General features: G+C 38.2%; 1 protein-coding gene across 2 annotated transcripts in view; it reads left to right on the top strand.

The window, feature by feature from the left end:
• The window catches only part of tnmd (tenomodulin), an 87563-nt gene that overhangs the window by 49941 nt on the left and 10030 nt on the right, over positions 1-27592 (top strand). The window contains exons 3-5 of one of the 2 annotated variants that reach the window (XM_084719543.1): positions 1417-1557; positions 10295-10402; positions 23010-23169. In XM_084719543.1, the coding sequence (XP_084575669.1) occupies positions 1417-1557; positions 10295-10402; positions 23010-23169 (409 nt within the window). Of the gene's footprint in view, positions 1-1416; positions 1558-10294; positions 10403-23006; positions 23170-27592 lie in introns of both variants that reach the window. The other variant, XM_084719542.1, reaches the window with a different exon arrangement.

Here is a 27592-nt window from a genome sequence, read left to right as displayed (position 1 = left end):
TGACAATAACAGCCAATGACAAGTCTCACACTGTAAGCTGGTCTCCTGTTTAGAATAGTCAGTTGTCTGTCAATATAAAGCTAAGCCAATGCATCATATGCATCATCATACTTCATTTTTACTGTCATGTGACTTATAATGTAATATGCTGATTTTTAACCCAAACCATAAGCTTTTCCTAAACATTACTATTTATTATTTATTAAATTAACTATTTTGCGTATTTTGCACGTCATAAGGCACTACCCATTTTCAAAGGGAGACAGGTCTGGACTGCAGGAAGACAGATCTATGAAGCCACGTTGTTACAGCGCATGCAGAATGTGTCTTAGAATCGTCTTGCTGAAAGCAGGAATGTCTCTGAAAAAGACGTCATCTAGATAGCATCATATGTTGCTCCAAAACTTGTGTGTACTTACTGACAACAGTTTGCACATGTAGTATTATTTCGCAGTCGTTTGTTGCCCACTTTTTATGTTGCCGGTATCAAATTAAGAATGAGTTTGTCGTCACAAAACAATTAAGTTTGTCAGTTTGAATCTTAAATATCTTGTCTTGGTACTGTATTCAATTAAATACAAGTCAAAAAAGTATTTGCAAATAATTGCATATTGATTTTATTTCCCTTTTACACAATGTCTCAACTTTTTTAAAAAATTGGGGTTGCACAGTGGCTTTCTGGCAGCATCTTTTACAAATGCTAAAGGCATTCTGGTGTGTAAATAAACAACCGTTTGCTGACACATTAGTGTGCCAATGTGCTTGCAACGTGTTGTGCTGCCCCCAAGTGGGAAAAGTAATTAATGCAATTTTAATGTATTATTTACTTTTTTAAACTCATTCTTGGGCCTAATAATCAAACTGAACTGCTATTTCATTTCATATCATTATTCAGTCTGATGCGGTGTTCTTGTCAACTGTTTTCTGTTTGATTGATTATCAATTGGAAGCAAGTGACATATGGGTCTGCTCTTCATCATTTTCATTCAAGCAGCAGCAGTCGTTGTTAGGAGCAATTAACTTTACACTCTTCACAACGATTGGAAATATATGTTGATTTAAGGGTTGTTATTTCTGCAAGTTGATTTATAACAACCTGTGAAGATGCATCAATCTCATTTACACTTGTTGCCTTTTTTGTGGCATTTTTGTGTTCCTGAAATAGCTGCCAACACCAGACCTATTTGAATCTCTGAAAAAAAAAAACGAGATGTGGGCAGTGATTCAGAAGTCTGGATGGGCTGCAAAGTTGTTAAACAATGAACCATTGTGACTGTCATTCTGGCTGGACTCTGCTTTTACTGGCCTTTTACTATTCTTTAGCATAAAATGATGACACAGTCAATGATAAATACACACTGTCACAATGATCTCTTATGTTCTATTTGTGTTATAAGGTTGTTCGTGTTGTTTCAGGTGTATGACCATCAGTACAAAGCTGTGTTGGACGGTGTGGAGACGGACAGTATTATGGAGATAGACCCAGGCCACCGCATTGAAATCTTCAGAATGGGAAACGGGAGCGAGGAGGTTCTTGAGGTGCATGACTTCAAAAATGTGAGTAAAAGGTTAAACAAGGCCATGTAAGTTAGTCTTCCTCTGCCTAAAGCTTGACGCTGTAATTGTATCTCTTCTTCTGTGGGGGAAGGATTGTGATGTTCACATCCTGCCCTTTTCAAACAGCCACTCAACAGCATTTATCTTTTGTTGAAATCATATTTTCTTCTGCAACAATATTTTCTCCTCTTTTGTCACTCTTAATGAAAAACAAACCTTTGAATCATCAGGGAAACAAAACAATGGAAATTCTAAGTGTACACAGGGATCAGAAATATATATTTTTAAAATGCCACCATTTAAAGGGATTATTCACTGTGGGGTTGAATGCTCATGCCCCAAGTTTAGAGATGCAGAGAGGAGCACCAGCATGGAAGCTAAGCAATGAACTGCTGTGGACAGAGTCAGCAGAAAAATGTACCTTAGCCACTTAAAATAGTCAAGAAACTGCCATTATATAAAACAAATATCACTCTGTCCAGACCAACTAAACTCCATAGGTGAAATCAGTAATTTTACCTAGCAGAATACAGGAATTGCTGGTTTACCGCTGCCTCCATCTTAGTTTCTTTGTGTGATTGTGTGACATCAGTTACTACCTGTTCTTTTTTAATAACAGATTCACACAGTTATACAAACAAATTAACAGGTTATGGCAAAGGTAGGCCAGCAACTCCCATGTTCTGCAAAGTAAAATTATTGATTTTGCCATTGGAGTTTGGTTGGTTTGGAGAGAGCGATATTTAGCTTATATAGCATCTTGTCAAAAAAGGCTGCCTGTAAAGTAGATAAAGTGTACATGTACCCCCTGTCTCAACCAAAAGCAACTCAGACACATTTTTCACTTGCATGTCTCACGCATCAGAAATACTCTCATTTCAATCCATGCAGCTGTCTGCTCCAGCTACATCCCTATCTGACAGGTGTAAATATGAGCTGAAGCATTTTTTCTGAGTCAGTTTTTTTTTTCAACAATACGTGCACAAACAAGAGGCTGGTGCCGGTAAAAAGGCACTGAAAATGCTTTTTTTTTTAGATTATTTTTTGGGGGCTTTTTTGCCTTTAAACATAGTGACAGCTGAAGATATGACAGGAAAGGGGGGTGAAGAGAGAGGGGATGACACACAGCAAATGGGCTGCAGGCAGGATTCAAACCAGCGGCCGCTGCAGAGGACTAACAGCCTCAGTACATGGTGCGCACACCCTACCAACTGAGCTATAGGGGCAACCTGAAGATGTATTTTTCTCCTCATTTAGTAACCTAGGCAGAGCTGAGTGTGCTCTATAGTCAGTCAATTCACTCCGCTCCGTTTTTATCCCACAGATTCTCCCTTCACTTTACGGAGCAGCTGGGAAACTTGCAAGAATTTCTTAGACTTTTTCTGCAGTGTTTTTGTGTGCAAACTGTATATTTACTGCCACTAGACATTTACTAGACAACTTCACCATCAAACTTTAATCCCTCTACTCTGATCACCAACACTCGTCTGTCTTGAGTGCAGCCACCAGCTCCCTCTTTTTTCCTGTCTCTCTTTCGCTCGTCCACATCCACTGCACACACACGCACACTACAATGCTTACACACACATCAGAAATAGTCTCACATACCAAAGGAAAACTGCAAACTGCACAGAAAATTTGGATGCTCATTTACTGCACACTTTGAAATGCATCCATAATAAAGATCCTATAGACCTTCGATCCTCAAACTGCGATATGAGTACCACTGGTGGTATGTAAGCACCATCTAGTTTTTTTTAATGATATCGAAATAATACAAATTTTCAAGTAAATATACATAAACTGTGAGATTGCTGAGATGTAATTTAGAATAAGCTTAGTCTTCCCTGTATTTTTGTCTCAATATTATTCTGCTACATAGTCACGATCATGCACATAGCACTCGCCTCTCATCCAATGGCAAGATAGTAAGCAGAGGTGAAATGAAGAGGCTGAAAATGAATGCCTCAATGAATGGCTCAAATGGGAACTATAACGGGGAGCAGACATTTTGAAAATGAAGTGGATGACAGTGAACAGAGCACAAGTCCTATTGGCTACTTAAAAAGCACCAGTGAAGTGTCCACAGCACCTGTGAGCACCAGTGGTGCAAATCAGTTAGGTGTTACTTGGAGGGGCCAATATTTTCTGAATAGGTATGTAGTGTGAAAAGTTTGAGAAACACTGCCATAAATGTTTCAGTGTCCAGATAAGGGGTTAGATTGATCTTGATTTTGGTTGAAATACATTTTGTTGCTCAACCTAGCCACAGCAATACATTGCTTAGTTTCAATCCTGGTGCTCCTCTCTGCTTCTCCAGCATTCACTGTAGGTAATACACTGATGATTGATATGTACCTCATACAATCCCACATTAAATAATCCAAACAGTCCCTTACATATAAGTAATTGAATCTCAATCAGTGACTGTACTTAAGATTTTGTGACTTTAATACTCACACAGCAGCCCAGAAAGAAAGATTGGTCTTTTACTAAAAGACTTCTTTCATCTCGCTAATTCAAACTTCTTCACAGTACAAAAGGCAAACACCATTAAGAAGCACATCTATCTACATATATTTGTTTCTCACACCTTTTTCAGCCACAATTTTGTCTCCGGCAGAACTCATTAACTTACCTTTCATTCCTAAATCCTGCTCGAGTGTGCAGGAGGTTACACATGCTGCACCTCAGAAAAAGGGAGCGTGCTGCCTGACTGGGTAATGAATGCTCTTATTCTCACACCATTATTTACTGTGAAATGTTTGGTTGCAAGGCTGAACATTACAGGATACACTTCATCCCGAACAAAAAACCTGCATTGAGTTGTTATTGTTTTTGTTACAATGGTCTTTGTGAATCTAAAATGGCTATATGATGGAAACCAAGCACAGCGCCAGAAAACTTTAACCTCTGCAATCAATCTCCCTATTTCCTTCTCTCACCCTCAACAGGCCCAGTGTGTGTGTGTGTCTGTGTGTGTGGGTGGGTTGGTGGGTGGGTGCATGTGTAGGTGTGTGTCCCACAAACCCAAACACACACACATGCATAAACACACGTGCCTGTTGCTTGTTCCACTTCCTGTTAGTGAAGCACAGCCCCTGAGGAGATTTGTTTGATTCAGTGCTCCACCATGGAAGACTAAGAAACAAGCGAGTGAGCAGAGTAATTCAAACCTTATTGTGAGAGAAAAAAAGGGAAGGAAAACCACACAAAACGTACAATAGGTTATACTAAGTGGTAGCTGGTGCACTGATGTTAGAATAGATTTTTCTAATACAAAAAAAGGGGATGTTGCATGTTATTACACAGACCAAAGCCACCTCTAAAATAGTCTCCATCAAGCCTGAGGGCTGTGTGAGGAATGGAAAATGAGGGGATTATGCCACCAGGACCGTGGACCACAGGCGAAATCCATTCACTATTGTTTCAAGCCAATACTACACTCATTTTATTGGAGGAGAAAGGGAAAGAAAACATCCTCAGAGAGAACCAACAGGGTCGTTTTTTTAACGTTTAAATAAAGTCATAATAAATATTCTTGACAAGCGAACAAAAGCCCATTTAGGAAAAACTGGCCATAAACTTGTTGAGAAATTTTATTTCAATAAAATGACAAATTGCATTGGTGTTACAGTACAAATTAGCGTACACATTTTAACTGTGCAGTCATGGTTAGACTTTAAATAGTCTAAAACAAAAACTACATCTTTGGAATAAAGGTTAACTAAGACTCAGATGTGCCACCATGACATTATCTTTTACTTTATGTCGATGATTTCTCTCAGTTTGTAGGTGTGCCTGTTACAAGCACAAAATTCCTCAAAATGTTCTTAAGACGCTGAACTAAAGTCAAAAAATGTCATAACACTCATTCTTGTGAAATGAGACAAAACCTACATTTTCTGATTTTGATTTGTTACGTTTTTTGATTTCACAGCATAGTTGTAGTGAGTAGCCATTTTATATATTAAAAAAAAAACATTTTTTATAACAAAGATGATATTGGCACATTTCATATCAGTAGATATTGTTATGGTTCATTTATGCTCTATTTTAGATACGCACACGGATACAGATGGAGCCTCCTGTCCGTACTCTGCCTTCATTTTGTCCGTACTTCTGCACGTTTTCTCAACGCTTATGGATACAGACCAAACAGAGCAGTAACTCTGGTAGTCATGGGGTCAGTGTAGCAGTGAAGCCAGTAGTTCAAGCAAGACATGATCACAGAACACAACAAAGAAGTTTTAAAATTCCAATAGTATGGTAGATGATGTTCATCATCAAATATTAATTAGTAGTGAAAGAATTCACAGACCACCTGCGTCCACATCACTGCCTTTGCTTTTGCCTCTTTCTCTGGAGGTTTATTACGGACTCCTCCAGTGTTTGCTGTTGTCAGAAAGTTTTGACTCCTCTTCTTGTTTGGGGCAACTTTTGCCTCCTCTTCATTGCTGACTGAGCAGCGCCCTCTAGCAGATGCATCACTTAAATCCATGCCAAATTAAAGGATGCATGGAAGTATATGGGGAGTGACAGTTATATTGTTTAAAATGTACATACAAAAGCATAAATGACCATTTAGTTTTAGACTTTGGAGACTTTTAACACATTTTTAAATTGTGTGAAGTGGCAAAGTTTTCTGGTAAGTTTGGAAATATAAAAACTCAAAGCAAACAAAACATATTTATAAATCTGTATCGCTGTAAACTCTTTTCAGTTAGTTTTTCATTCCATTTTTTCAAATCTAAGAAAAGTATGTATCCTGATAATTTCTAGGACTGCAACATCTCAGTGTGTCTGAAAGATTCAACGAATCAGAGGTCTGTGGTGCCCTCAGTCTGGTTTCGTAGTGGGACGAGCCTGGACCCCTGGTGAACTTATCTTGAGACATATGCCTATATAAGTTTATTATGGCTGTAGAATCTGGCAAAACAATACGTATCATAATAAAGGGGTTACAATGCATTGTGATATATTGCTATTTTTTAATCTAATTTAAGGAAAACTGTCATATTATAAAGAACACACCCCCATATTATCCAAGTTTTACAAATATCACGTTTTATGTAATCAGAACAATGAAGATAAATAGCAGAGCTTATTCTAGCTCACACTGGACAGGAGCCATAGTCAAGACACACATCTATCAAGAGTCATATAGGGTAACAATATCACACTTAAAATTACATCAGGTACAACATCTTACAATGTTACAGTTTCATTTAGTAGACGCTTTTATCCAAACCGACACATGGCACTAGCAGTTTTAGAGTGGCAGTCTGTGTTTCATTGGACTGTGGGAGGAAACCAGAGTTTCTTGCTGTAAGGCTGCACAGCACCACTGCACCAATGTGCCACCTGGTATGTGAGGAGTGGAAAAAACATTTTGTCAGGCAGCACTGCAAGTGTTGTTGGCAATTCTTTTTTTTTTCCCTTCATTTACCAGCAGGCCTACTAGATCAGTTTGTTGCTCAAATATACACATAACCTCTCAGCTGGCTCAAACAGATTCACTTATGGTTGGGTCCATGCTGTTTTTATCTTCTTACATCGGCTTACCTTCACATGGTATTTTGAGATAATGAACATTCATTAATCGCCAAAGACATTGGAAAGAACTGCTGGTGAATACAACCAATCTTTTAAACTGTCCAAAGGATTTAGTTTACTTTTTCCAAAACTTATCACTGTTCTCCATTTATGATGCTCCAATATATTCTCTGTAGTGTAGCTGGCACCTTGATTACCATTAGCTTACATCAGCTACATAGAATTTGTTTGTTTGTTTTTTTTGCCACATTATTTTCTAGTTCCTAGTGCTTGATAACTAAGTTGGTAAGTTTTTTGCTAGTGTCCTGTTACCCAATTGCTATTTTTTTTTAGTGTGTGTGTGTGTGTGTGTGTGTGTGTGTGTGTGTGTGTGTGTGTGTGTGTGTATGAACTAGAAAATACAGTGGCAAAAAAACTAGCTAACAAATACTATATAGCTAATGTAAGCCAACAAAACACTACAAAGCTAACAAAAACCTAGAAAGATGACAAAAATTTGCAACCCAGACAGTAGATAGTTAACAAAAGACCAAATGACCAAAAGAAAAGTACCTAACAAAATCAAATAGTGTAACAGTTTAAAAGATTGTAGAAGACTTTTACATGATTAAATAAAAGACAAATTATAAATATAAATTAATTATGAAAAGTAAAACTGTTGGCTGACTAAATCAGCAAAGGTTTATCCAGATAGCTAAACAATGCTAGCCTGAATTTAGTTAGGCCTGTGAATTTTACCTATAAAATATTGTTGTGTAAGGTTATGCTTTTTGTGCCTCATGTTGTCAGTGCTGTCTCTCTTTCAGATAGCCTTTAGCCATGAGGATGTGCTGGTCCGACAGGAGTTTAAAGCTAATCTGTCTTTCCTCAGCTGTAGGCCCACACTGTACTGCAGCCACTTCTTATAGCAAATAATATGGAAGCAACAAAAATCCCCTCCAGCATTCATCTGTCCAAAAAGTCTTTGGAGCTTTTTTTTTTTTTTTTTTTAAAATCCATGACTGCAGGAAAACTAATGTTGAGAGTAGCCGCTGGTAACATGACTTCCTGCTTAGATGTTGGTGATCCAATGTGATATTGTGAACACAGCTATTATTGATGTACAGGCTAGCAGTTACAAACAGATACAGGCATGCTGATAAGTGTACGTTAAATTTGCTGCATTTAGAGTGAAAAAAACGTTCAGACAGTGTGATTTCATGCAGATCCTACACATGAAATTATTTTTATGCTGTGGGTTAAAGCATAAGATTGTAAATTATATGTTTACTGTGTAAGAAATGTTACTAAAATTATGTTGATAATATCAAAACATCAGCCAAACTAATACCAGCTGTCATTACTGCCATTCAGCTGAATCATTTATACAGTTTTATGTTCTCTGTCCTCTGAATAGTCACACACTCTTCAAAATAAAGGTGCTATCTAGAACCTCGAAGGGTTCTTTGGCTTGTCCCTATAGGAGGACCCTGTTTAGTTCCTGTCAGAACCTATTTAACCTTTTATAAAGTTTCCACTTGGATCTCTTTCAGAGACAAAAGGTTTACCCAGAACCCTCTCTGGGGGTTCTATCCAGAACCTCCTAAGGGCACCAACAAGAACCCAACCAGGGGGTTCTAATGAGAACCTTTTAGTGTTTCAAGGGTTTTATCTGGAACACGTTCAGGGATTTCTACGAAGAACCTTTTTTATATTCCATGGGTTTTATCTAGAACATACTCAACGGATTCTACTGAGAACTGTTTTACATTCTAAGGGTTTTATTTAAAACACTCTGGGTTTTACAAAGAACCTTTTTATATTCTATGGATTTACCCTAGAACCAGATCAGGGGGTTCTAATGAGAACCTTGGTTATCTTCTAAGGGTTTTATCTAGAACACACTCAGGGATCTACTGGGAACCTTTTTCTATTCTGGAACCTCAGCCCTTCAGGGAGAACCCTTATTTCTCAGAGTACAGATGAGCATGTTGCACATGGATACGCAGAGTGAATATTTTAACATTGTGTGTTAAAATGACATCACTTTTCCATTTCTCATCCCGTGTTAATATGTCTTTCTTCATTTTCTGATTGACCAACCCCAGTAATCATTGTATCTCATCACAACACTGCCCTCTCCTCTGCCGCTGCAGCTCAACAATTCAGTAGAGCCAAATTAAACAGAGACTCATCACAATAAAGCGCGGCATAAACATTATGCTTTTGTGCTTGAGACTATTATTGCCCCATCCTTTCTCCGCGCAGATGAAATTACATGCGGCGGATTATGACAGGCATCACTTTGTATCATGTCTTGTGTGGCTGGTATCTGGTTTTCAGAGTGACAGCTCCACAGAAAATGTGGAAACAGCACCCACATGGTCAAGTTAACCAATTCAAAGGAGATGTTATAGCAATCACCGTGTTACTGTAATTAAATTTAGATTGAATCAAGTCCATTTTCATGGTACGGCTCATACAATTTTCAGTTGATACAATTTTAAAGCAGCCGTGGCAGATGTAGATCCTGCCGTCTGTTCTAATACAGTCTGCTGAATGAGCAGCTCTACTCTGCAGAAAATAAATTGGATACAATCTGATCTACTGAAAGTCTTTCAGACTTATTCCGGCTGAATATCTTAGATTAACATAGAATGGCAGCGGGAGAGAATTAACAGATCTTTCTTGCCTATTGAGGCTGTGTGTGTCAGACTGAATAGAGCTACAGTCCACATGGTGGGGGATCATCAGTGGAGCTGAAGAGAGCGACTCCACACTTGACTGCGCAGATTAAGAGAGTGACAGGGACCTATGACTGCCTAATTCAATGGGGGCACTCTCTGTAGAAAACACTTCATTCTCAACAATGTCACTTGGCTCTCCTGTGCGATATATCCTGCTATAAAGTATTATAGAGCTACGGTGGAACACCCCCGCCTTTTTACTTCTATTCAGCTTGAAAGCAGGAGCTGTGTTGCGAGGGCCAAGCAGTCATCAATTTTATAGCATGCTAAAAGAAAAAAGAAAGATCAAAACACACCTCTTCTCACTCGTTAGGTTTTAACTTCTTTGACTTTTTTAAGAGCTTTGATTATCAGCAAAAGGCTGGGCGTTTTAAAACAGGATATCGACATCACAGACAGCTAATGAATGATACATATATCTGAATTTCTGAGCATTTCTTTTCCTTTTTTCAAAGGGAATCACTGGGATCCGGTTTGCTGAACATCAGAGGTGCTACATCAGGACCCAAACTAAGAAGCTACCCACAGTGGCAGAGGTGGAGGCTGAGGACACAGAGTTACTGGTACGCCTCCTCCCTCGGCTGTCTGCTCCTCAGACTCTCTGTAGTCCTACAGAGGCTGTCATGCATATTGTAGGGAGATAACCAGAGTTGAGCGCTGAGCACCACACAAATCCTCTGCTTGTCCAGAGAAAAACCTGGACGTCCATGACAGGGCCGATACAAATACTAGAAACAGATAGGATAACACTATCACACTTACAAATACACCAATACTACCAGTTTTAGAGTTGCAATCTGTGTCATTGGACTGTGGGAGGAAACCCACAACTAGCAAGCTAATAAAAAACATAGCAAGGCAACAGAAGAGTTGTGAGCAAACAAAAAACTAGCAAACTGGCAAAACTATCAAGCTAACAAAACAGTAGAAAGCTAACAAAACACTATATAGCAAGCTGACAAAAAATACCAAGCTGACAAAAGAAAAACTGGCAAGGTAATGAAAAACTAGCAAGCTAACACAACACCTAGCAAGTTAAAAAGAAAACAAGCAAGGCAGCAAAAAATATCAGGTTAATATAACACTAACCAAACACCATAAAAACTAGCAAGCTAACAAAAAACTAGCAAGCTGACAAAAATACTAGCAAGCTAACAAAAAACTTGGCAAAGTTGCCAAAAAGCTAGAAAGCTATCTAGCAAGCTGACAAAGAAACAAGCGAGGCAGCAAAAACTATAAAACAAATAAAACACTAGAAAGCTAACCAAACACTAACAAACTAACAAAAAAATGCAAGCTGACAGAAAACTAGCAATCTAACAAAGTCAAATAGTGTAACTCTTTAACAGGTCAAATAGTGTAGCGGACTTGTACATGGTTAAATAAAGGACTCTCTGCAGTCCTACAGAGGCTGTCATGCATATTGTAGCGAGATAACCAGAGTCGAGCACTGAGCACCACACAAATCCTCAGCCTGTCCATCTCATCCTATCTCACTGAAGAATAAACTGGGGTTTGTGGTGCCTGTGAAACCGTCAGAAAGCTGCCCACAAACCCATAGCCTCTTTGTGGCTCACATCAAATGGTGTTTGCTGTCAATCTTGAGCCAATATTAATTTTTAATCATCTCCTCCAAAGGCTCTACCCAAATAGCCTAAAGGGGGAAGGGTGTAAGAGAGGTCTGAGAGAGAGGTAGGCCATTAAAATGGTATTTTTTAAAAGATGATTTCTTTGTAAAATTCACAAGGCTCCTTCTCGAAGTTTAGAGTGATTCATTTTTTTTCTCTTAGTCGTATGTGAACTTCAGCAAAAGGAATGGAAGAGATTCAATCAATCAAAATTCCCAATTTTTCAGTGTCACAGTGCAATTCACTGAGTGGGCCGTATGTTCAAAGAGAAAATCCTTCTCTCAAATGTCTCGTCTGCTTGCATGCTCTCATTTACATTTCACATTGTAGCAGGGAAAGAAAAAGTACAGTAGCTGGCAAATATCTGACGTTCACCGCTCACGGCTTCATTTTAAAATCAGAATAAGCCAATTGTCAGTCCAAGCAAAGACTGAAGTCCTAGAGTCCTAGACTCAGTTTTAACTTTAAGAACACAAGCTGTTACACCCAAAAACCAAAGGCTGTTTTGTTTTTTTTCTTCTCCTCTTATCTTCATAATGTCTGATCCACGTTTACAGATACTAATTGCCCAAGCAGCACCATATGTCCATGCCATTTCTGTCTTTTTTTGTGTGCTGTGAAGCCTAATTGGCTTAATTCACAGCTCCAAAGTGAATCATTTAAGGCCAGGAAAGTGACTGGGGCTTATATGAGTAGTTATGGAAGTTGTTATTATGACTACTATAAGTTAAATGTGTGTCATACACTGTGGGTTTAAGCTGTGGGTTATAAATATACAGTATATATATATATACAATAAATGGTTGTGATCAAGCATATGGAATAAGCACACACTGCTGCAGTCTGGTCTCATGAGACGACAATGAAGGTAGGCTCACGCTCTTTGTAATAAAGGTACTAACTAGAACAATGAAGAGTTCTTCTGGTTGTACCCATAGGAGAACCCTTTTTGGTTCCTATTGGAGCCTTTTATAAGGGTTCGACTTGGATAACTTTCAGAGAGTTCTACCCAGAACCCAATATAAAGAGTTATACTTTGAGCCATCTGTCAGACTTTTCACCCATATTAGAGGCTATTCAGAGAACCTGAGTCTTTCCACCTTTTAAGAGGGCCAAGAAGAAGTGACCAAGAAGGGGAGTTCTGCAGAGTACCATTTTATATTCCGATGGTTTTATCAAGAACCCACCCAAGGTTCTACAGAGAACCCTTTTATACTAGGGTTTTATCTAGAAGGGAGTTATTCTGAAAACCTTTTTATATTCTAAGGATTTCTTGTTCTATGGAGAACCTTTTTACATTTCCAGGGTTTTATCTAGAACCCACCAAGGAGTTTGTATCAAGAACATTATTAAATTCCAAGGGTTTTATTCAGAACCCACTCAAGAGGTTCTACAGAGAACTTTTTTATATTATGGGACAAAGAACCCTTGATGAACCCTTAATGAAAGAGTTCTTTAAGGATTTCAACAATCTTTTATTAACTCTTCCATCTAAAAATGTTTTTTTGGATGAAACATTCTTCATGGCATAGTCTAGAGTCTCCCTCAGCAACAAGCTAAGGATGCCAAATCCAAAAACAAAAAAGTATCAGACAAAACCAGAGAATTTAATAGTTCTTGCTGTGAACTTTTTGTGGCTTCTGGAGGGGTTTTTGAACCACTGGACTAAGTAGTGACAACCAAGCAATTTATTATTTAAATTTATTTCTACTATTTTACTAAATAAAGAATACTGTTGCCAGGATTATATCCACAGGCAACATTTGTTCAAATTTTTTGAACCACATGTTAGTCGTAGGGAGGTGGTGGGCGTACGAAGTGCTGGGTTTGCATCATAAGTCCCACATGGGATTTAGGCAACAAAGGAACTTTGGTAATAATATTTTAGTTGCTACAAGCCAATTTTGTATTGGAAAAGAAGGATATTTCAGTAAAACAAAACAAATATGTTGACTGTTTTTCAGATGATTTATACTCAAATTGGGAGATATTAAAAACATACTACAGGTGGCAAATGTATGTGCTGGGGTGAAGTTATATATGACCCTTATCTTATCTGATTTTATTATTACAGTGTAAGTCTGATCTACTGAGCAATTATCTGGATGTTTGTGATGAGAGAATTTATACTGTAGTTGTTTTTTTGGTTTTTTTTACTAACTGGTACCTATTCTTTTATTCCAGGGTGAGTGTGATTGGTAACACTTGAGATTACAGCCTGCATGTCCTGTAGTTTCTATCACAAGCGTCTAGATAATTGCTCAGTAGATCATACTCACCCTGTAATAAAAGACTACTTACTCAGTAGTTCAAAATAACTACAGTATAATATCTTTGTAAAATCCAAACTCGTCATCCCCTTAATCCATTTTGTTACTCAGTACCTACATACTGTATATGTATTGGTAGGTTCTGTGCTTGTACAGCGTTATAAATTTAAAAAAGAACATTACACAGTAAGTCCAGAGTAATTCCGCAGTACGTTGTGGGCTGTAATCTAGATCATTACCCACCTCTGTACACTTCTGCTATCGCTGCAGGGGATGTTTTCACTCCAAAAACACTGGATTCCACAAGAGAAACACAGTAAATATCAGGAGCGCCATATTTCGGAACTAAAAATGTGACCTTGGTCTGACCTCACTGAGATCATGTCCTGACATGAGACAGCAGCCCCTGATCCATCCTCTGTGAGAATCCACCCACGTGTGACCCGAGAGAAGATCAGCACGAGTTCCTCCTCATGTGGAGAAACACATGAAGCTCACAGGGGTTAAAGCCAAGCACTAATGGTTCCTAGCTTAACCCAGCCGCAGGCTTTTAGGAGAGAGGGCTCAGAGCAGCCGCAGCAGGCTTTAGAGCCGGGGTGAAAAACAATGGCAAAAATTGCGGAAAAACTGCAAGCGGCTGATAAGGAAATGCAGCCCCTGCGAGGGAGAACCAGGTGACAAACATGAATTGTTTGCCAGGATTTTTTTCCCTCCCTTTTCAATTTGCCTCCTCTATGAAATGTCTGAGGAGTAATCCCTGAGCTTCATTCCAGTTCCCCCAGTCTGACACAGAAACCACCATCTGCCTCCCTCACACCCCTTAACATTGTCAATGGATGCTGCTTGCTCCATTAAACAGCCACTTAATATGGATGACCAAAGCTCACCCAGCAACCCAAAAACCTCCCACTCAGACAACAACTGCAAACAGAAAAACAGTGAAGTCCTGCAAGCACACAGTACAGTTTGTTTTGTCTCATATTTGTCTACATGAAGATATGAACTCTAGAAGAGGGAGACCAGTGTGTCATAAGGCCTGGTCACACCAGGAAGTACCACAGCAGAATTCATCCACATGTCTTTGCAAAGTGACCACTGGTTAGGGACAATTAGTAAAGGTGGTGAGTTTGTTAACTGCTAAGATGCTCACCAGCCAGGAATAAATCTCTGAGGGTCCAAAAATACCCAGAAATGTACTACCTGGAACCGAACTGGACCAGTCTACTTTTGATAGCTGGGAGCCGGACCCATGCAGAGCCAAGAAATGTCAGACCAAACTCAGCCAGGAGACACAGACCCGATCTGCATCAACCAAGACAAAGTCACCCCCCCTTTTAAAAAAATATATATATATATGACCAGTAGTTAATGTTGAAACAGAAATAGTTATTGTTTCTGTTTGAATTGTATAATGAATTATACAAATGATGTTTGTCAATTCAAAAGATCATTTTACAAGTCAAAAAAGTCATAATTTGTCCTAGGTTTGTCATAGTTTATGCTACTCAGTAACATAAAAGTAAAAAGTCGCCCCTGAATGACATTTCTACCAGCTGTTTTTGTGCAAAGCTAACTGAACCTCACCTTTTCACCTGTTACGTATTTTTCATCTTATTATATCTTGTCATGCAGGTTTCATCTGTTCGTCATTATGTCTTTTATGTTGTTTTCATTTTATGTCTTGTTCATCTGTTATGCCTTGTTATGTCATTTTCATCTTGTTTTGTCTAATTCATGATGTTGCAGCATTCTCGTCGTATGTAACGGTATAATGGCAGCCAAAATTCATAGTCTGGCAAATTCATACCAGTGTACTTTCTACACTCGTTCACTCACCTCAACTCTGAGTTTCTTTCTGATTACCTATTCTGTCTAAGCTAGCACAGGCACTAACAGGACAATAGGTTCACATAGTTCATTCAAAAGATGTATTTGTACAACCAACTCCTGTCGCATATTTGTCTGCAAACCGTCTTTCTGTTGCGGAGCAGTTTATATTTCCACAACTACAACAGTTTCTTGCTCTATTTTAGATTCTCCGACTGTCTCTTCCCTCAAAGGTCAGCACCATCAAGACAGTTTGCTATTTGTCAGTGGCGCAAATTTGCATGTCAAAGTTCACCAAAGCTGAACTCAACCCCCAAAATTTGCACAGATTTACTTTGCCCCCACAAAGCAAATCCACTTGAGATGAATTGATTTTTGCCATAAAATTCCACTGTTTTAAATGCTTATGTGACAAGGCCTTAGTGCATTTAAATGAACAGTTCACCCCTAAATCAATTTTTTCCTCTTACCTGTGGTGTTGTTTATTCATCTAGATAGTTTTGGTGTGAATTGCCATATTTTGGAGATATCAATCATTGTCTGCCTTCTCTGCCACAGCAAATTGTGGTGCTCAAAAATTCAATGGCATTGTCTTTTTCCAGAAATCATGACCTGGTTACTCAAGATAATCCACAGACCATGTTGTGAGCAGTTTCATATAGAAATTACCTTCTTTCCACCAAACTACACCTGTGACCTGTATCACTTTGTATAAGGAAGCGTACAAACATTTTGAGCAAAGCCCTTCATGTGGCTGAAACATGCACAAAAGCAAAAGCATCCCCAATTAAGTATAAAACACACAGCATACCTGTAGTTGTGAGTCTGTTAATTGGATTTGACCAACTGTAAAAGCTGAATATGCAAAGTGGATTATATTTGAACAGAACATGTTTTGATGTTTTGATGTTTTTGGAAAAATTATTTCTGGAATTTAAATTTATGAAGTACGGTATTTTCTATGTTTGATTTTTAAGCAATCCATACATACAGTTGACGGTAGTTCAGTAGAAAAAAGTTACACGAGACTGTTCACAACAAGGTCTGTGAATTATCTTGACTAACCGGGTCATGATTTCTGGAAAGAGAAATTGTTCTTGTCAAATGTGTTTTTTGGCACTTTGAGAACCATAAGTCCAGTTATATCTCGTTCCATTACATTCGAGAGAAGGTGGACATCTCTACAGCCAATATCTACAAAACTCTGCAGCTCACACCAAGACATACTAGATGTGACAAACCAGAATATAGGTAAGAGGGAACATATGCATTTTTTACCAAAATTCCTATGAAGCTGTTTACATTGTTCATTAAAACACATATTCCACTAATACCCCTGTTTACATGCAGCTGTGCATACTCTGATTATGGAAAAGTGGAACAGCTGGAGCCACTCAAGCCATTTAGCTACTCTGTAATATAATAGTACTTTTTCAAAGTTTTCAACCAGTGACAGACCAGTGGCCTCTCTCATTCACTCAACAACCTTATTGAAAAGGTCAGCATTGTGATTTTTTTTTGCATATCCAAACACCCGTTGATATCCAGGCCTTTTATCGTGTTTAAAAGCAGGTGTGTTTCTCCTTCCGACCAGAAATGTGGGTTTTTCTTTTGTGCATAGAGAGGGATGAAACCACATGCAGCTCTCACCTTCAGTTTCAAGACCACAATTACGTGTATCTTTTTTTTTAATTTAATACCCTTAAATTATTTAACTTATCTTTTTAATTCAATTATTTAAACTGTCTTTTAACCAAATTATCACAAGACATGTATTCTTTATCTTTTTCCTTTCTTACAGTTGAATATACTACTAGGTTTTTACAGTGTTAAAAGAGCAGCTTAAACCTAATGGCACAAACAGTATGAACACAACAGCGTGTCGCTTATATGTAAATGATGACCACGAGTCTCCCGCTGCTAGTTTACATGGCGTCTGAGCAAGACCAAAACTCTTTCAACAGCAGTTCACATGCTCAAAGTGTATAGTAATTACCTTAAATAAAGAGGAATAATAAGGGAGAAGGATGATGGAAGACATCCACACGCAGCTCTCGCCTTCACTCGTCTGTATTGAGTGAGGGAGAGGAGTGTGATCCCCCTACAGGAGCCCTGAGGAAGTACCAACAGATCGAAGAACAATCAACCCAAACAGGAAACAATCTGCGTCTGTTGTCTGTGTTCCTCTCTTGTATCACTGGCTGCCTAAAACAGTGTTTTAACAGTGACCAATACACATAATACTCTACTAATAAAATATAGACCTAGACATGTAATTACATGTTCTGAACATGGAAACTGTAATGATGAAAGAACAAAATTAGCTTTTCAAATGAATTACTTTTGTCGGAAAATGAATTACGCTTTATCAGAAACTACTTTTCACACATTTCTACTGTAGCCTTGCAATCTGCGGTAAAAACAACAACAAACTGAGATGTGTATTCTGAATGTGTTGTATGCATGTCCAAAGAATGCTCCCAGTATCCCATGTCTTAATCGGAAAATGCTCCATCCAGAATGAGGCCTAATTCAGAATATCTAACAAGAATATGTTGTTTACGTGGCCTGTATTGAATTCAGAATATTGTCATATTTTGAATGCTAGTTGAAAATTAGTGCACACGTAAACGTCATTGTAAGCTGCTTGAATAAACAGTAGGTGTCAACTAAGATTCACCACCTGGTCCCCTGCATAATAATGTGTTATGTGCAGTGTGTGAAAGCTCCTGGGTATCATGTGAAAATCTTTGTTGATCTCCGGCAAACATAGCACCACTTAAAACAATGTGTCATGTAGACAGTGTTTCCCCACATGGGACACAGTGGCAGGAGAGGGTAAATTCATTAACTACAGCACAACTGGTGTATAATTAAGTTGTGCACTGTAGGCGGAAAGAACACTTACACCAGGAGCAGGCCACACAAAACAAATTACCATCATTCCCAAGGTCCAATACTTGATAAAAAGTTGCTTGTGTTCTAATAATACATCATTTGTCAATAGCAAAATGGAAAAGCCTTTCAAAGGTGTGTATAAACCAGAGGACTGTAATCATGTTGTCTTTGTGCTTGTCAACTGGCATTTAGAAATCCCTGCCCCTTGCTAAAACGCTGACCTTTACCACTTCCCCTCAGGCCCTCTCCTACAAGTTATTGGAGTCGTTTCTCAACTGTGAAGTCAAAGTCATGTTGTGAGCCCCCTGTCGTGACCTCCATTTACTTTCCAGAGAAGACTCACTTGGCTTCAGTGGTTAAGAGGTCCAATTAGAGAGTGCTGTTTGTGTTCCTCGAGTTTGATTTTAATTTCTGCAGCTACGGGAATGGTGAGTGCACTATAGCTCAATGCCAGCCAGAGCATCTCCCCTCCGCTGCCGTTATATACCACCGCAGCCCCGCTGCACTGGTCCTCCGAGTCATCATTAGTCTTCTGGACGGCGCTTTAAAAGTGGGTGTCAAAAGCTTGGTCAAAGACACCTCCCATGCTGAAACGCAATCGTTCAAGTGGCAGAATGTGTTTAAAGGGATTATTTGAAGTGGGGTTGTATGAGATACTTAATAGTCAGTCTATTACCCACAATAGGTGGTGATCAAGTACCAACATGGAGGCTTATCAATGTACTGCTATGGAGAGAGGTGGTAACATCAAAATGTATTTTAGCCCCTTAAAAAACACAGGAAGTATACTATACTATACTATCAGAAGCCCAGGAGGTTACGATTGCTTACGTGACTGATGCAAGATTACGTTTGACTTTTGACTCCAACTACATTGAACACTGCCCTGAATTGCAGTGATGGCCACTTGGCAGTAGATACAAGTAAAACAGAAAAATGTTCAGATGGAGAACAGAAGGAGAAAAAGGCAGAATAAAAGAAAAAGGTTTATAAATTGAAGAATGAGTGCCAGAAATTGATGGTGACAATGAGAAGTGAGATGTCAAGCATGAATAACAAGCATATAACATAACATTGTCTACAAACATGTATATGTCCAGTACAAAAGGTTATGGACTAAAGTGTGCTGGTCTGGGTCATGAAATTCCTGGGCTGAAAATGAGTCCCATTCCTTCCCAACCTTTGGAAACACCGAAGTCACACAACAGCGCCAACAAACGCACAGATCGAGGATTACGCACACCTTCCACCACCTTCTACTGTAGCTCATATACTATATCGTCAAGTACCTCCTATACAACCCCAGTTCAAATCATCCAAACCATCCTAAGTCTTTTTTCATCTTCTCTGCAGGTCACAACCGTGTCAGTCGATGACAAACAAGAGGCAGCATGCAAAGAGAAATTCTAATTCAGGCGAGAGTGACAGGGGTGAAAATGAGGGAGGGGGCACGACCCAGTATAAATGATTCTTGCTCCCACTATAGCCCCAGGATCCTACGTCAAGCTTAACTAATGTGCAATTAAGCTTTAGACTGGGAGAAAATCACCTTGTAAAAACATTTGTCAAGTGAACTGTTTTTCTGTTCTGGGTTGCTAATTAACAAGGGAACGGGAAGAGGGGTTTGTTTGTGTGTGTATTTACATATACATGAAGAAAATAAATATCTCCACTGTTAAGGGAGAGTGTTACCAAATCCCCTTCATATGTCTCTATTAGACAGCACTGACATGTAGTCCCTATCATTAAGCAATAATAGTTTACTTTACAGCTCATGAACTACAGTATCAACAAATTAAGCCCACTGATAGTGCTGGGTGCCAAGCGAAGCATTGTGATGGTGAAGGGGGGGAAGGAGGAGAGGAGGGGGGGAGAGGGAGGAGGCAGAAGGGGGAGATGCAAGGCTTTATTGTGTCTGTCACATTAAACGATATTGCAGCCACACTCAGAGTAATGAAGACCACTTCTAAAGTCATTTAAAAGTCAAATCATCACTGTCTGTGAATTTCAATGATGTATAATAGAAAGAGCGTGCCGGAGGCTTGAGGAGAGGAGGAGGAGGGAGTCAGGGCAGTGGGAGTCAGGAGTCAGGAAGTTGCCGCCCTCTCAGCGGACAGAAAGGTGACAGATGAAATGATGAGGCTGCGTGGCTCAGGGGAGGAGAGTGCAAATGCAGGACAATACTTTGAGTGGGGCCCGGACATTTTTGCAAGTTCTGACATGTTATATTATATGAGTGTGTCTGCAGAGGTTGGAAGTAATGTAGTACAAATACTTGGATACTGTACTTAGGTAGAGTTTTCAGGTATCTGTGCTTTACTTAATTATTTATTTTACATTTTCAGAACATGCTCAATACTTAAGTTTTAATACATTTGTGGAATTTGAGGGATTATTGATTATTTTTATTTTACATTATAGTGTGCCATCTTCCCACCATCATGGCTAATTTGTGCCTAAATGGATGGGACAATAAGAGATAGAAAAGACAATTCCTTGGTGTATCCCTCAGTGCATTGTCTTGCATAGTCAGACGTCCCTCCACAGTCCTCAGCGCTGGAGAAAGATCTGGCTCCACACATGCACATTCTGCTATGGAGGACAAACCACCCTGCCTTGTTTGCATTTCTCTAAACCAATCATAATCATCTTGGGCGGCACTAAGCCCAGGATGCAGTGATGGTGCTGCCGCAAAAGAGCATTGAGGGGGAGCTTGTTTTGGAGAAACATTTGCACATCAGGAGGCGAGCTCTGGTATTAAAATGACTGCATCACTACAGAAGAAAAGGTTACAGTAGTTACCTTGTTTGCATTCGTACCATTAGTGTCCCAGGCACTAATTTTCAGTTTTCAGCATGTAGGTTGCAGATAGGAGCTTGTTCTCGTTTCTTTTGGGACACCATGATGCAGCTTAAGGCAAGCAACCAATGGCAGGACTTATACCATCTAAGGAGTCAAAAATGACATAAAAGATGTGACAAGGTGTAAAAAGATGAAAATGTGACATAACAAGATGAAAATTATGTAAAAAAAAACATAGTTCACAACTTCACTGGGCCCCTGGGTAACAACATTCAAGAGCCCCTCCCCAAGACTATGATCACACTGTAGCCATCACCAGGCAGGACCTTTTTATACACTGTGGCACTTTATTTACATCCAAAGTAAATGTCGTAATCACTAAAAAATTGAATGTGTCTACCTCAAAAATATATAAAAAGCTGTTTCCTTTCAACACAGGTTCAGAATTGTGATTGTAAATAGTAGCATGTGTCAGTAATTAGCATCAGTATTCTATTGTAATGTTCTCATCTGACAACAATTCAGCTAAACCATTGTTAACCTTACAACAGCAATTTTAGTGGAACAGATGTGAACTAGAGTAAAGTGAATGTGTTGCTGTTAGGAGGAGGCTGCTAGAAGGAGCACCGATTGGTACAATGTCTGTCAGCTCTCAGTTTCATTGTGTTAGCAAGCTACAACACACAGCACCAGGCGCACGGGTTAATGTAAAACAAGTAATAACCAGATATTTTGCATGTGCCCGAGGCCCTGTAGAGGCTCTGGGCCCCTGGAGAACTGCCCAGTTGCCTGAATGTTTAATCCAGCCCAGCCAAGACGACGTAACAAAAAGCAATGTAACAAGACAAAAATGACGCAGCAAGTTAAAAATTGTGCAAAAAATAAAAGAGGAAACATATGCCGTAAAAGATGTTACAACACTTAAATAATGTAAAAAAATGCAAGAAAACATAAACAGTGTACAAAAATGATATAGAATTAAAACGATGTAACAAGAGGAAAATGTAAAAACATAAAAGTCATAACAAAACATAAAAGATGTAACAACCTGAAAATGATGTAACAAGATGAAAGCGACAAACAAGAAAATGACATTAAAGACATATGACAAAAATGTTTTAAAGGATGTAACAAGATGAAATGATGTAATAAAATGAAAATTATGTAAAAAAAAAATAAAAAAAAAGGAGGAAAATGATGTAACAAGATAAAAACTACATAACCAGACAAATATAATTAGACATAACAAGAAACAAACAACATAACAAGAAGAAAATGATGTACAAAAACATAACAAGAGGAAAGCAACATAACAGACATAGCAAGACAAAAATGGTAACAATACATAAAATGACATAACAAAATTTAAATGATGCAACAAGGCATAAGAGTTATAGCAAAACAAAAGCATCATGAAAGAAGTAACAATCTGAAACAACATGAAAGCAACGTAATGATGAAAATGACATAAAGGATATAAGACAAAAATGTTTTCAAAGATGTAACAAGAGGAAAATGACATAAAAAAAAATACATAACAACACAAAAATGATGTAAAAACATAACAAGCCGATGATAACATGACAAGACAAAAATGTCATCCAAAATTCTTTGCACAGAAAGAACTGATAGACATGTCCTTCAGAGGTCTATCTTATACTTTTATACTTTGAGTACATTTCATTGTGTGTGTGTGTGTGTGTGTGTGTGTGTGTGTGTGTGTGTGTGTGTGTGTTTCCTAGCAGGTGGATGAGACTGAGAACATGGACATGAAGGTGGATGACTCCCAGGTGTGGGTTCCTGCCGAGGAGCCCATCGTTAACTCAGCCTTTCTCTTTGACTCCAAGATCTGGGAGATTTGCCAGGAGCTGCCCATCCACTGGATCCATCCCTCCCCTCTGAGCGGTGAGAGCAGGGGGCACCTCTTCCTCTAAACGCACACTATTAACACTCACTGGAGGGCACTCCCACAGGCCATGTGTGGGTCCATAGAGACCGCAAGTTTTCCCAAACATATGAGCTTCCAAAACAGGCTACTGTCTGTGTGTCTGGAACATTAAGAGGCTTTATTTTGGTACAAGTTTCATTACCACAGGGTGGAAGATTACAAGTAAAACTCTTACAATCAAAGTTTTGTCTACAGTTTTTTACAATTTCTTTACAAGTCTTTACCTACACTTGGATACTTTTTCTAAAGTCACACCAACATGCCCACACAACACACAGTTAACACTCAAATTAAATTTGCAAGTTAATTTTCTGCTCAAAGACACACTGCGTACAGTGTATACCAACTCTATATATTGTAAAATGCAAAAAACTTTCTCTGCATCCACTAACTGTATGAAAACCTGATTCAATAACAAATCATTCTTTTAAAGCACAAAAGAATGATTCATTTCCTTTTTACTTTTAAACTGCTCTTCATTTTTCACTGAGTGTCAAGTGTTTGCATTTTTGGCAACATATTATCTAAAGGTGAATGAGTCATTACTTACAGCAGTAAAAGCACTACTCTCTTAGCAACACAAAAATGCTGCTGTTGATCCACAAAAATATCCAACATACAGTTCATGGACACTGGTTCCATATGTGTAAGCATACACAAAACAACATAACAAGATGAAAGCTATGTAACAACAAAAATTACATAAAAGACATAACACAAAAGTGTTTTAAAAGATGTAATAAGATGAAAATGACATAAAAATACATAACAAGACAGACAAGACAAGACACTAGTAAAAAAAAATGTAAACTTGATCTGCTGCTGGCCGTTTGGGGGCCCTAAGCATAACTGCTTTGTGGTTTAATAAAAAATTGTGTAATAATAATTGTGGTTCAGTGAGGCGGCTATGCAAAGTGTATAATGACTAAGAACATTATGGTGCAAGTACATGGTGGTCATTTTCATGTTCCATTATATCTCACAAGTTGTTTCAGCAATTTTGGGTTGATACAAGTTTCAAAAAAATAGTCTCACTGCAATGAAATGGCTATTATGTGAACTAACACCATCACGCAGTTGGGCTCATTGAATCCACTCATACCCAATTCATGCAATTCAAATACTGTTTAGAGACCCAGTATGCAGAAATATTCAAATATAATAGTCAAAAATAACACATTTAGACTGCATGCAAAAAAAAGTGCATGTGTTAGGTCTCCTCTACCTACAGCCTGCTACCGCCTCTGAGAGACAGTGATGAAGGCCAAAGATGAGGGCATCCCCATGCAGTTTATTAATGCTGTAGGGAGAGCAATGACCTCTCTGGCACAGTGTGTACATGTACATGGTGGCAGCACTGGAAAAAAGCAGTGTTATCTATGTTTTGGGGTTGATTTATTACACACATTTAGTAAAAAATTTAAGCATTTTTGACCACTTGAGAATTTATTTTAAAAAATTGTCAAAAATGCCTCCAAAATACCACATTGAGACACCGAGACCTTGAGGAACACTACAGAAAAGTTCTTGCTGTGATTTTCTTTTTATCAAAAAAGCGTATCTATTCTGGGTATTGCTTAGAAATGTCCAAGAAAGCCCTCCACCTGCTGAATGCCCCAGGAGACTAGTTACTGGTTTCATGAGACTGTGATTGTCCCATTATTTCAATAACTTATCAATCGTTTTTCAGCATCCCCTAAAATTTCTAAATTCACTGAAACTTAATCAAAATCAAATTATGGCTATTGTTGGTTAAAATGACATTTTCAATGACTTTAAATGAATACATTTTAAATGTCATTTAGATAATTGTGTTCAGAAACATCCTATGATTTATAAACAAGATTCTTTTTTTTTTTTCAGTTATTTTAATAATTTATCTCTGCAATCCAATCGATTCATTGTCTTCTAAAACTTCTAAATTGAATGGATGGTTATCGTCATTGGAATGTAGCTACTTCCGGTTTACGCAGTTTCCAAACAACGTCTCTGAATTTGGAAAATGTCAGCATCGTCAATAACCCACAAAACCACGCCAATATTGTCCAAATCGGCTAAGCAGCTGCTGAAATACTGTCTAGGTGATTATGCTAATTCGGGTTAATTATGCTAATTATGTAAACTGTCCAACATATACAAGTAAGCATCCAGCAGGACCCACACTTTACATTTCTGACATAAAACTCAGAGGTGCTCAACATTTCTGGGTTGCTGGCACATAGACTGAGGAGAGACGCTTGTAAACCCATAAGATATCTTTAGGTGAGAGGTCAATGCACCCTTTGGCAGCCGAAATTTAGACTAACTTTGCAGGGTTATTAAGCCTCCTTCCTTACAAGCTAGCATGGCATAGGATCAAAAGATGCCTCAGGTCATCTAGTTTTATATAATATAAGCATCTACACTCTAGCTTTAAATCTGAGCTCACTGCCGCCTCTCAAAGAAAGTGATGTTGGCCATAGACGAGGGCAGAGTTTATTACTACAGAGAGGCTGCTTCGGTGTCCCCTTCGGCACAGTGCGTGACGTGCCTGTTCAGAGCTGCAGCACTGAGTAAAAGAAGATGTGTTATTAGCTAAATAAACTTAAAAGTATCAACAGCAAAAAAACTCATTATAGCTGTTGAAGTGGAGTTGATTTTACTGCTTGATATGATCCTGTTTTGTGCTGCAAAAAAAGTCTAAATTATGTAAGGTCTAAAAGTCTCTTTTTCTTTTCTTAAAACAAGTAAAAAATAAACTGCCAGTCAAGGTTTTTAGCCTGTTGTGGCAGAACTTTTTAGAAATGGGTGAGAAACTCATTTATTTTGTTACAGAATTCATGATATCTGAGAATCTAAAAAAGGAGAATGGGGGCACAAAATCAATAGATGGCGTTAATATTGAAAGAATATCTGAAATAATTTATTTTGGGTGTAATTATAGAACATAGCCTTTCTTGGAAACCTCACAAAGCTCCTACAAAGAGTGGGCTTGGGGAATAATGGACTTCATGTATGAGATTACGTAATCTGGATATTCCATTACAGTTACAGATTTAAAAAAAACGGGGGGGAGGGATTATTAGTAGGATTACAATCTTGACATCATGCACAGTGCACACACAGCTGCCAATTCATTATCATGGCCTCTAGTGAAAAAATGCTTCACTGGGTGGAAATTTTATTTATATTTTATTGTCTTAAAATCAATTAATCAATCAATAAAACATATGGGTTTAAGCACAATAAAGGAAGGAACAGCTGGATGAACTAATAAACCTATAAACAAACATAAAACACCGCAATGATTGATCTATTATTAATCGGATATTAAATTAATCTGTATCTATTCTGATAATGAATCAGTCATTTTTTTTAAAATAAAAGAGTCCAGTTTCTCAGATTTCACCTTTAAAATGTGAATATTTTCTGGTTTCTTTATTTCTCTCTGACAGTAAACTGTCATCTTGGGCTATAATCTCCATTTTTCACCATTTTCTGACATTTCATTGACCAAACAGATTATCAATCAATAGAGAAAATAATCGACCAATCAATCATTGATTAAGAAAAATTGTTGGTTGCAGCCCTAAAACACTACATTAGGCTAAATAATTTCACCATATTTGGTACTGAGGTAATCCAGAAGTAACGGAATGTAATCAAGTTACATTACTCTAATAGTGTGACACTTGGATTACATTACCAACCACATTTTTTAGCAGGTAATAGGTAACTGTATCAGAATACATTTTTGAAGTAACCCTCCCAACTCTGGTGAAGAGCCTGCAAAAGTCTGAACAAAGCAAAGTAAATATGTTATGTTGAACTTCTCAAACAGATTATTGCCTGAAAAAGGAAATTCAGCTCAGCTCAGTGCATGCACTTATTTATACAGTCTGTAGTTTGCACAAACAACATTAAAGCAGACGTGTGTCTCAGTGAGTGGAGTCAAACTGTGTCTGAAATATCTGGAGAAAATATTTTCAAATATTCTTCATCTATTATTCAACTTAAGGAAACATACAGAAAAAAATAATTGAACAGGATATGATGTATAATATTCTGGTGCTTGTTGTGTACATGTGTGTTTTGATGTGTGTGTGTATAGTGTCTTATGGTTGTTGAAAGTGTTGGCAAACATGTGATAGACCATTTGTGTAATTTGTGTTGAGAAGGGATCAGGTAAAATTATCTTTTTTTCTTCTCCCTGCTACTTTTTATGTTGTTACACATTGTAGCTCTTTTGTATTTTTTTTTTTTTTTTTTTTTGTGGAAACAATAAATAAATTATGAATGAATGAATCTCAAAAGAAGACAGAACAAGGAGTTGCTGCTCTGGAAAAAAAAAATCACCTTATTCTACTAGATTTACACTGTTACACAGGTCTCAGCTGCTTT

This window comes from Lutjanus erythropterus, chromosome 5, assembly GCF_056507025.1.
Source record: "Lutjanus erythropterus isolate fLutEry1 chromosome 5, fLutEry1.hap2, whole genome shotgun sequence".
NCBI lineage: Eukaryota > Metazoa > Chordata > Actinopteri > Lutjaniformes > Lutjanidae > Lutjanus > Lutjanus erythropterus.
This window is presented reverse-complemented; position numbering and strand designations above follow the sequence as displayed.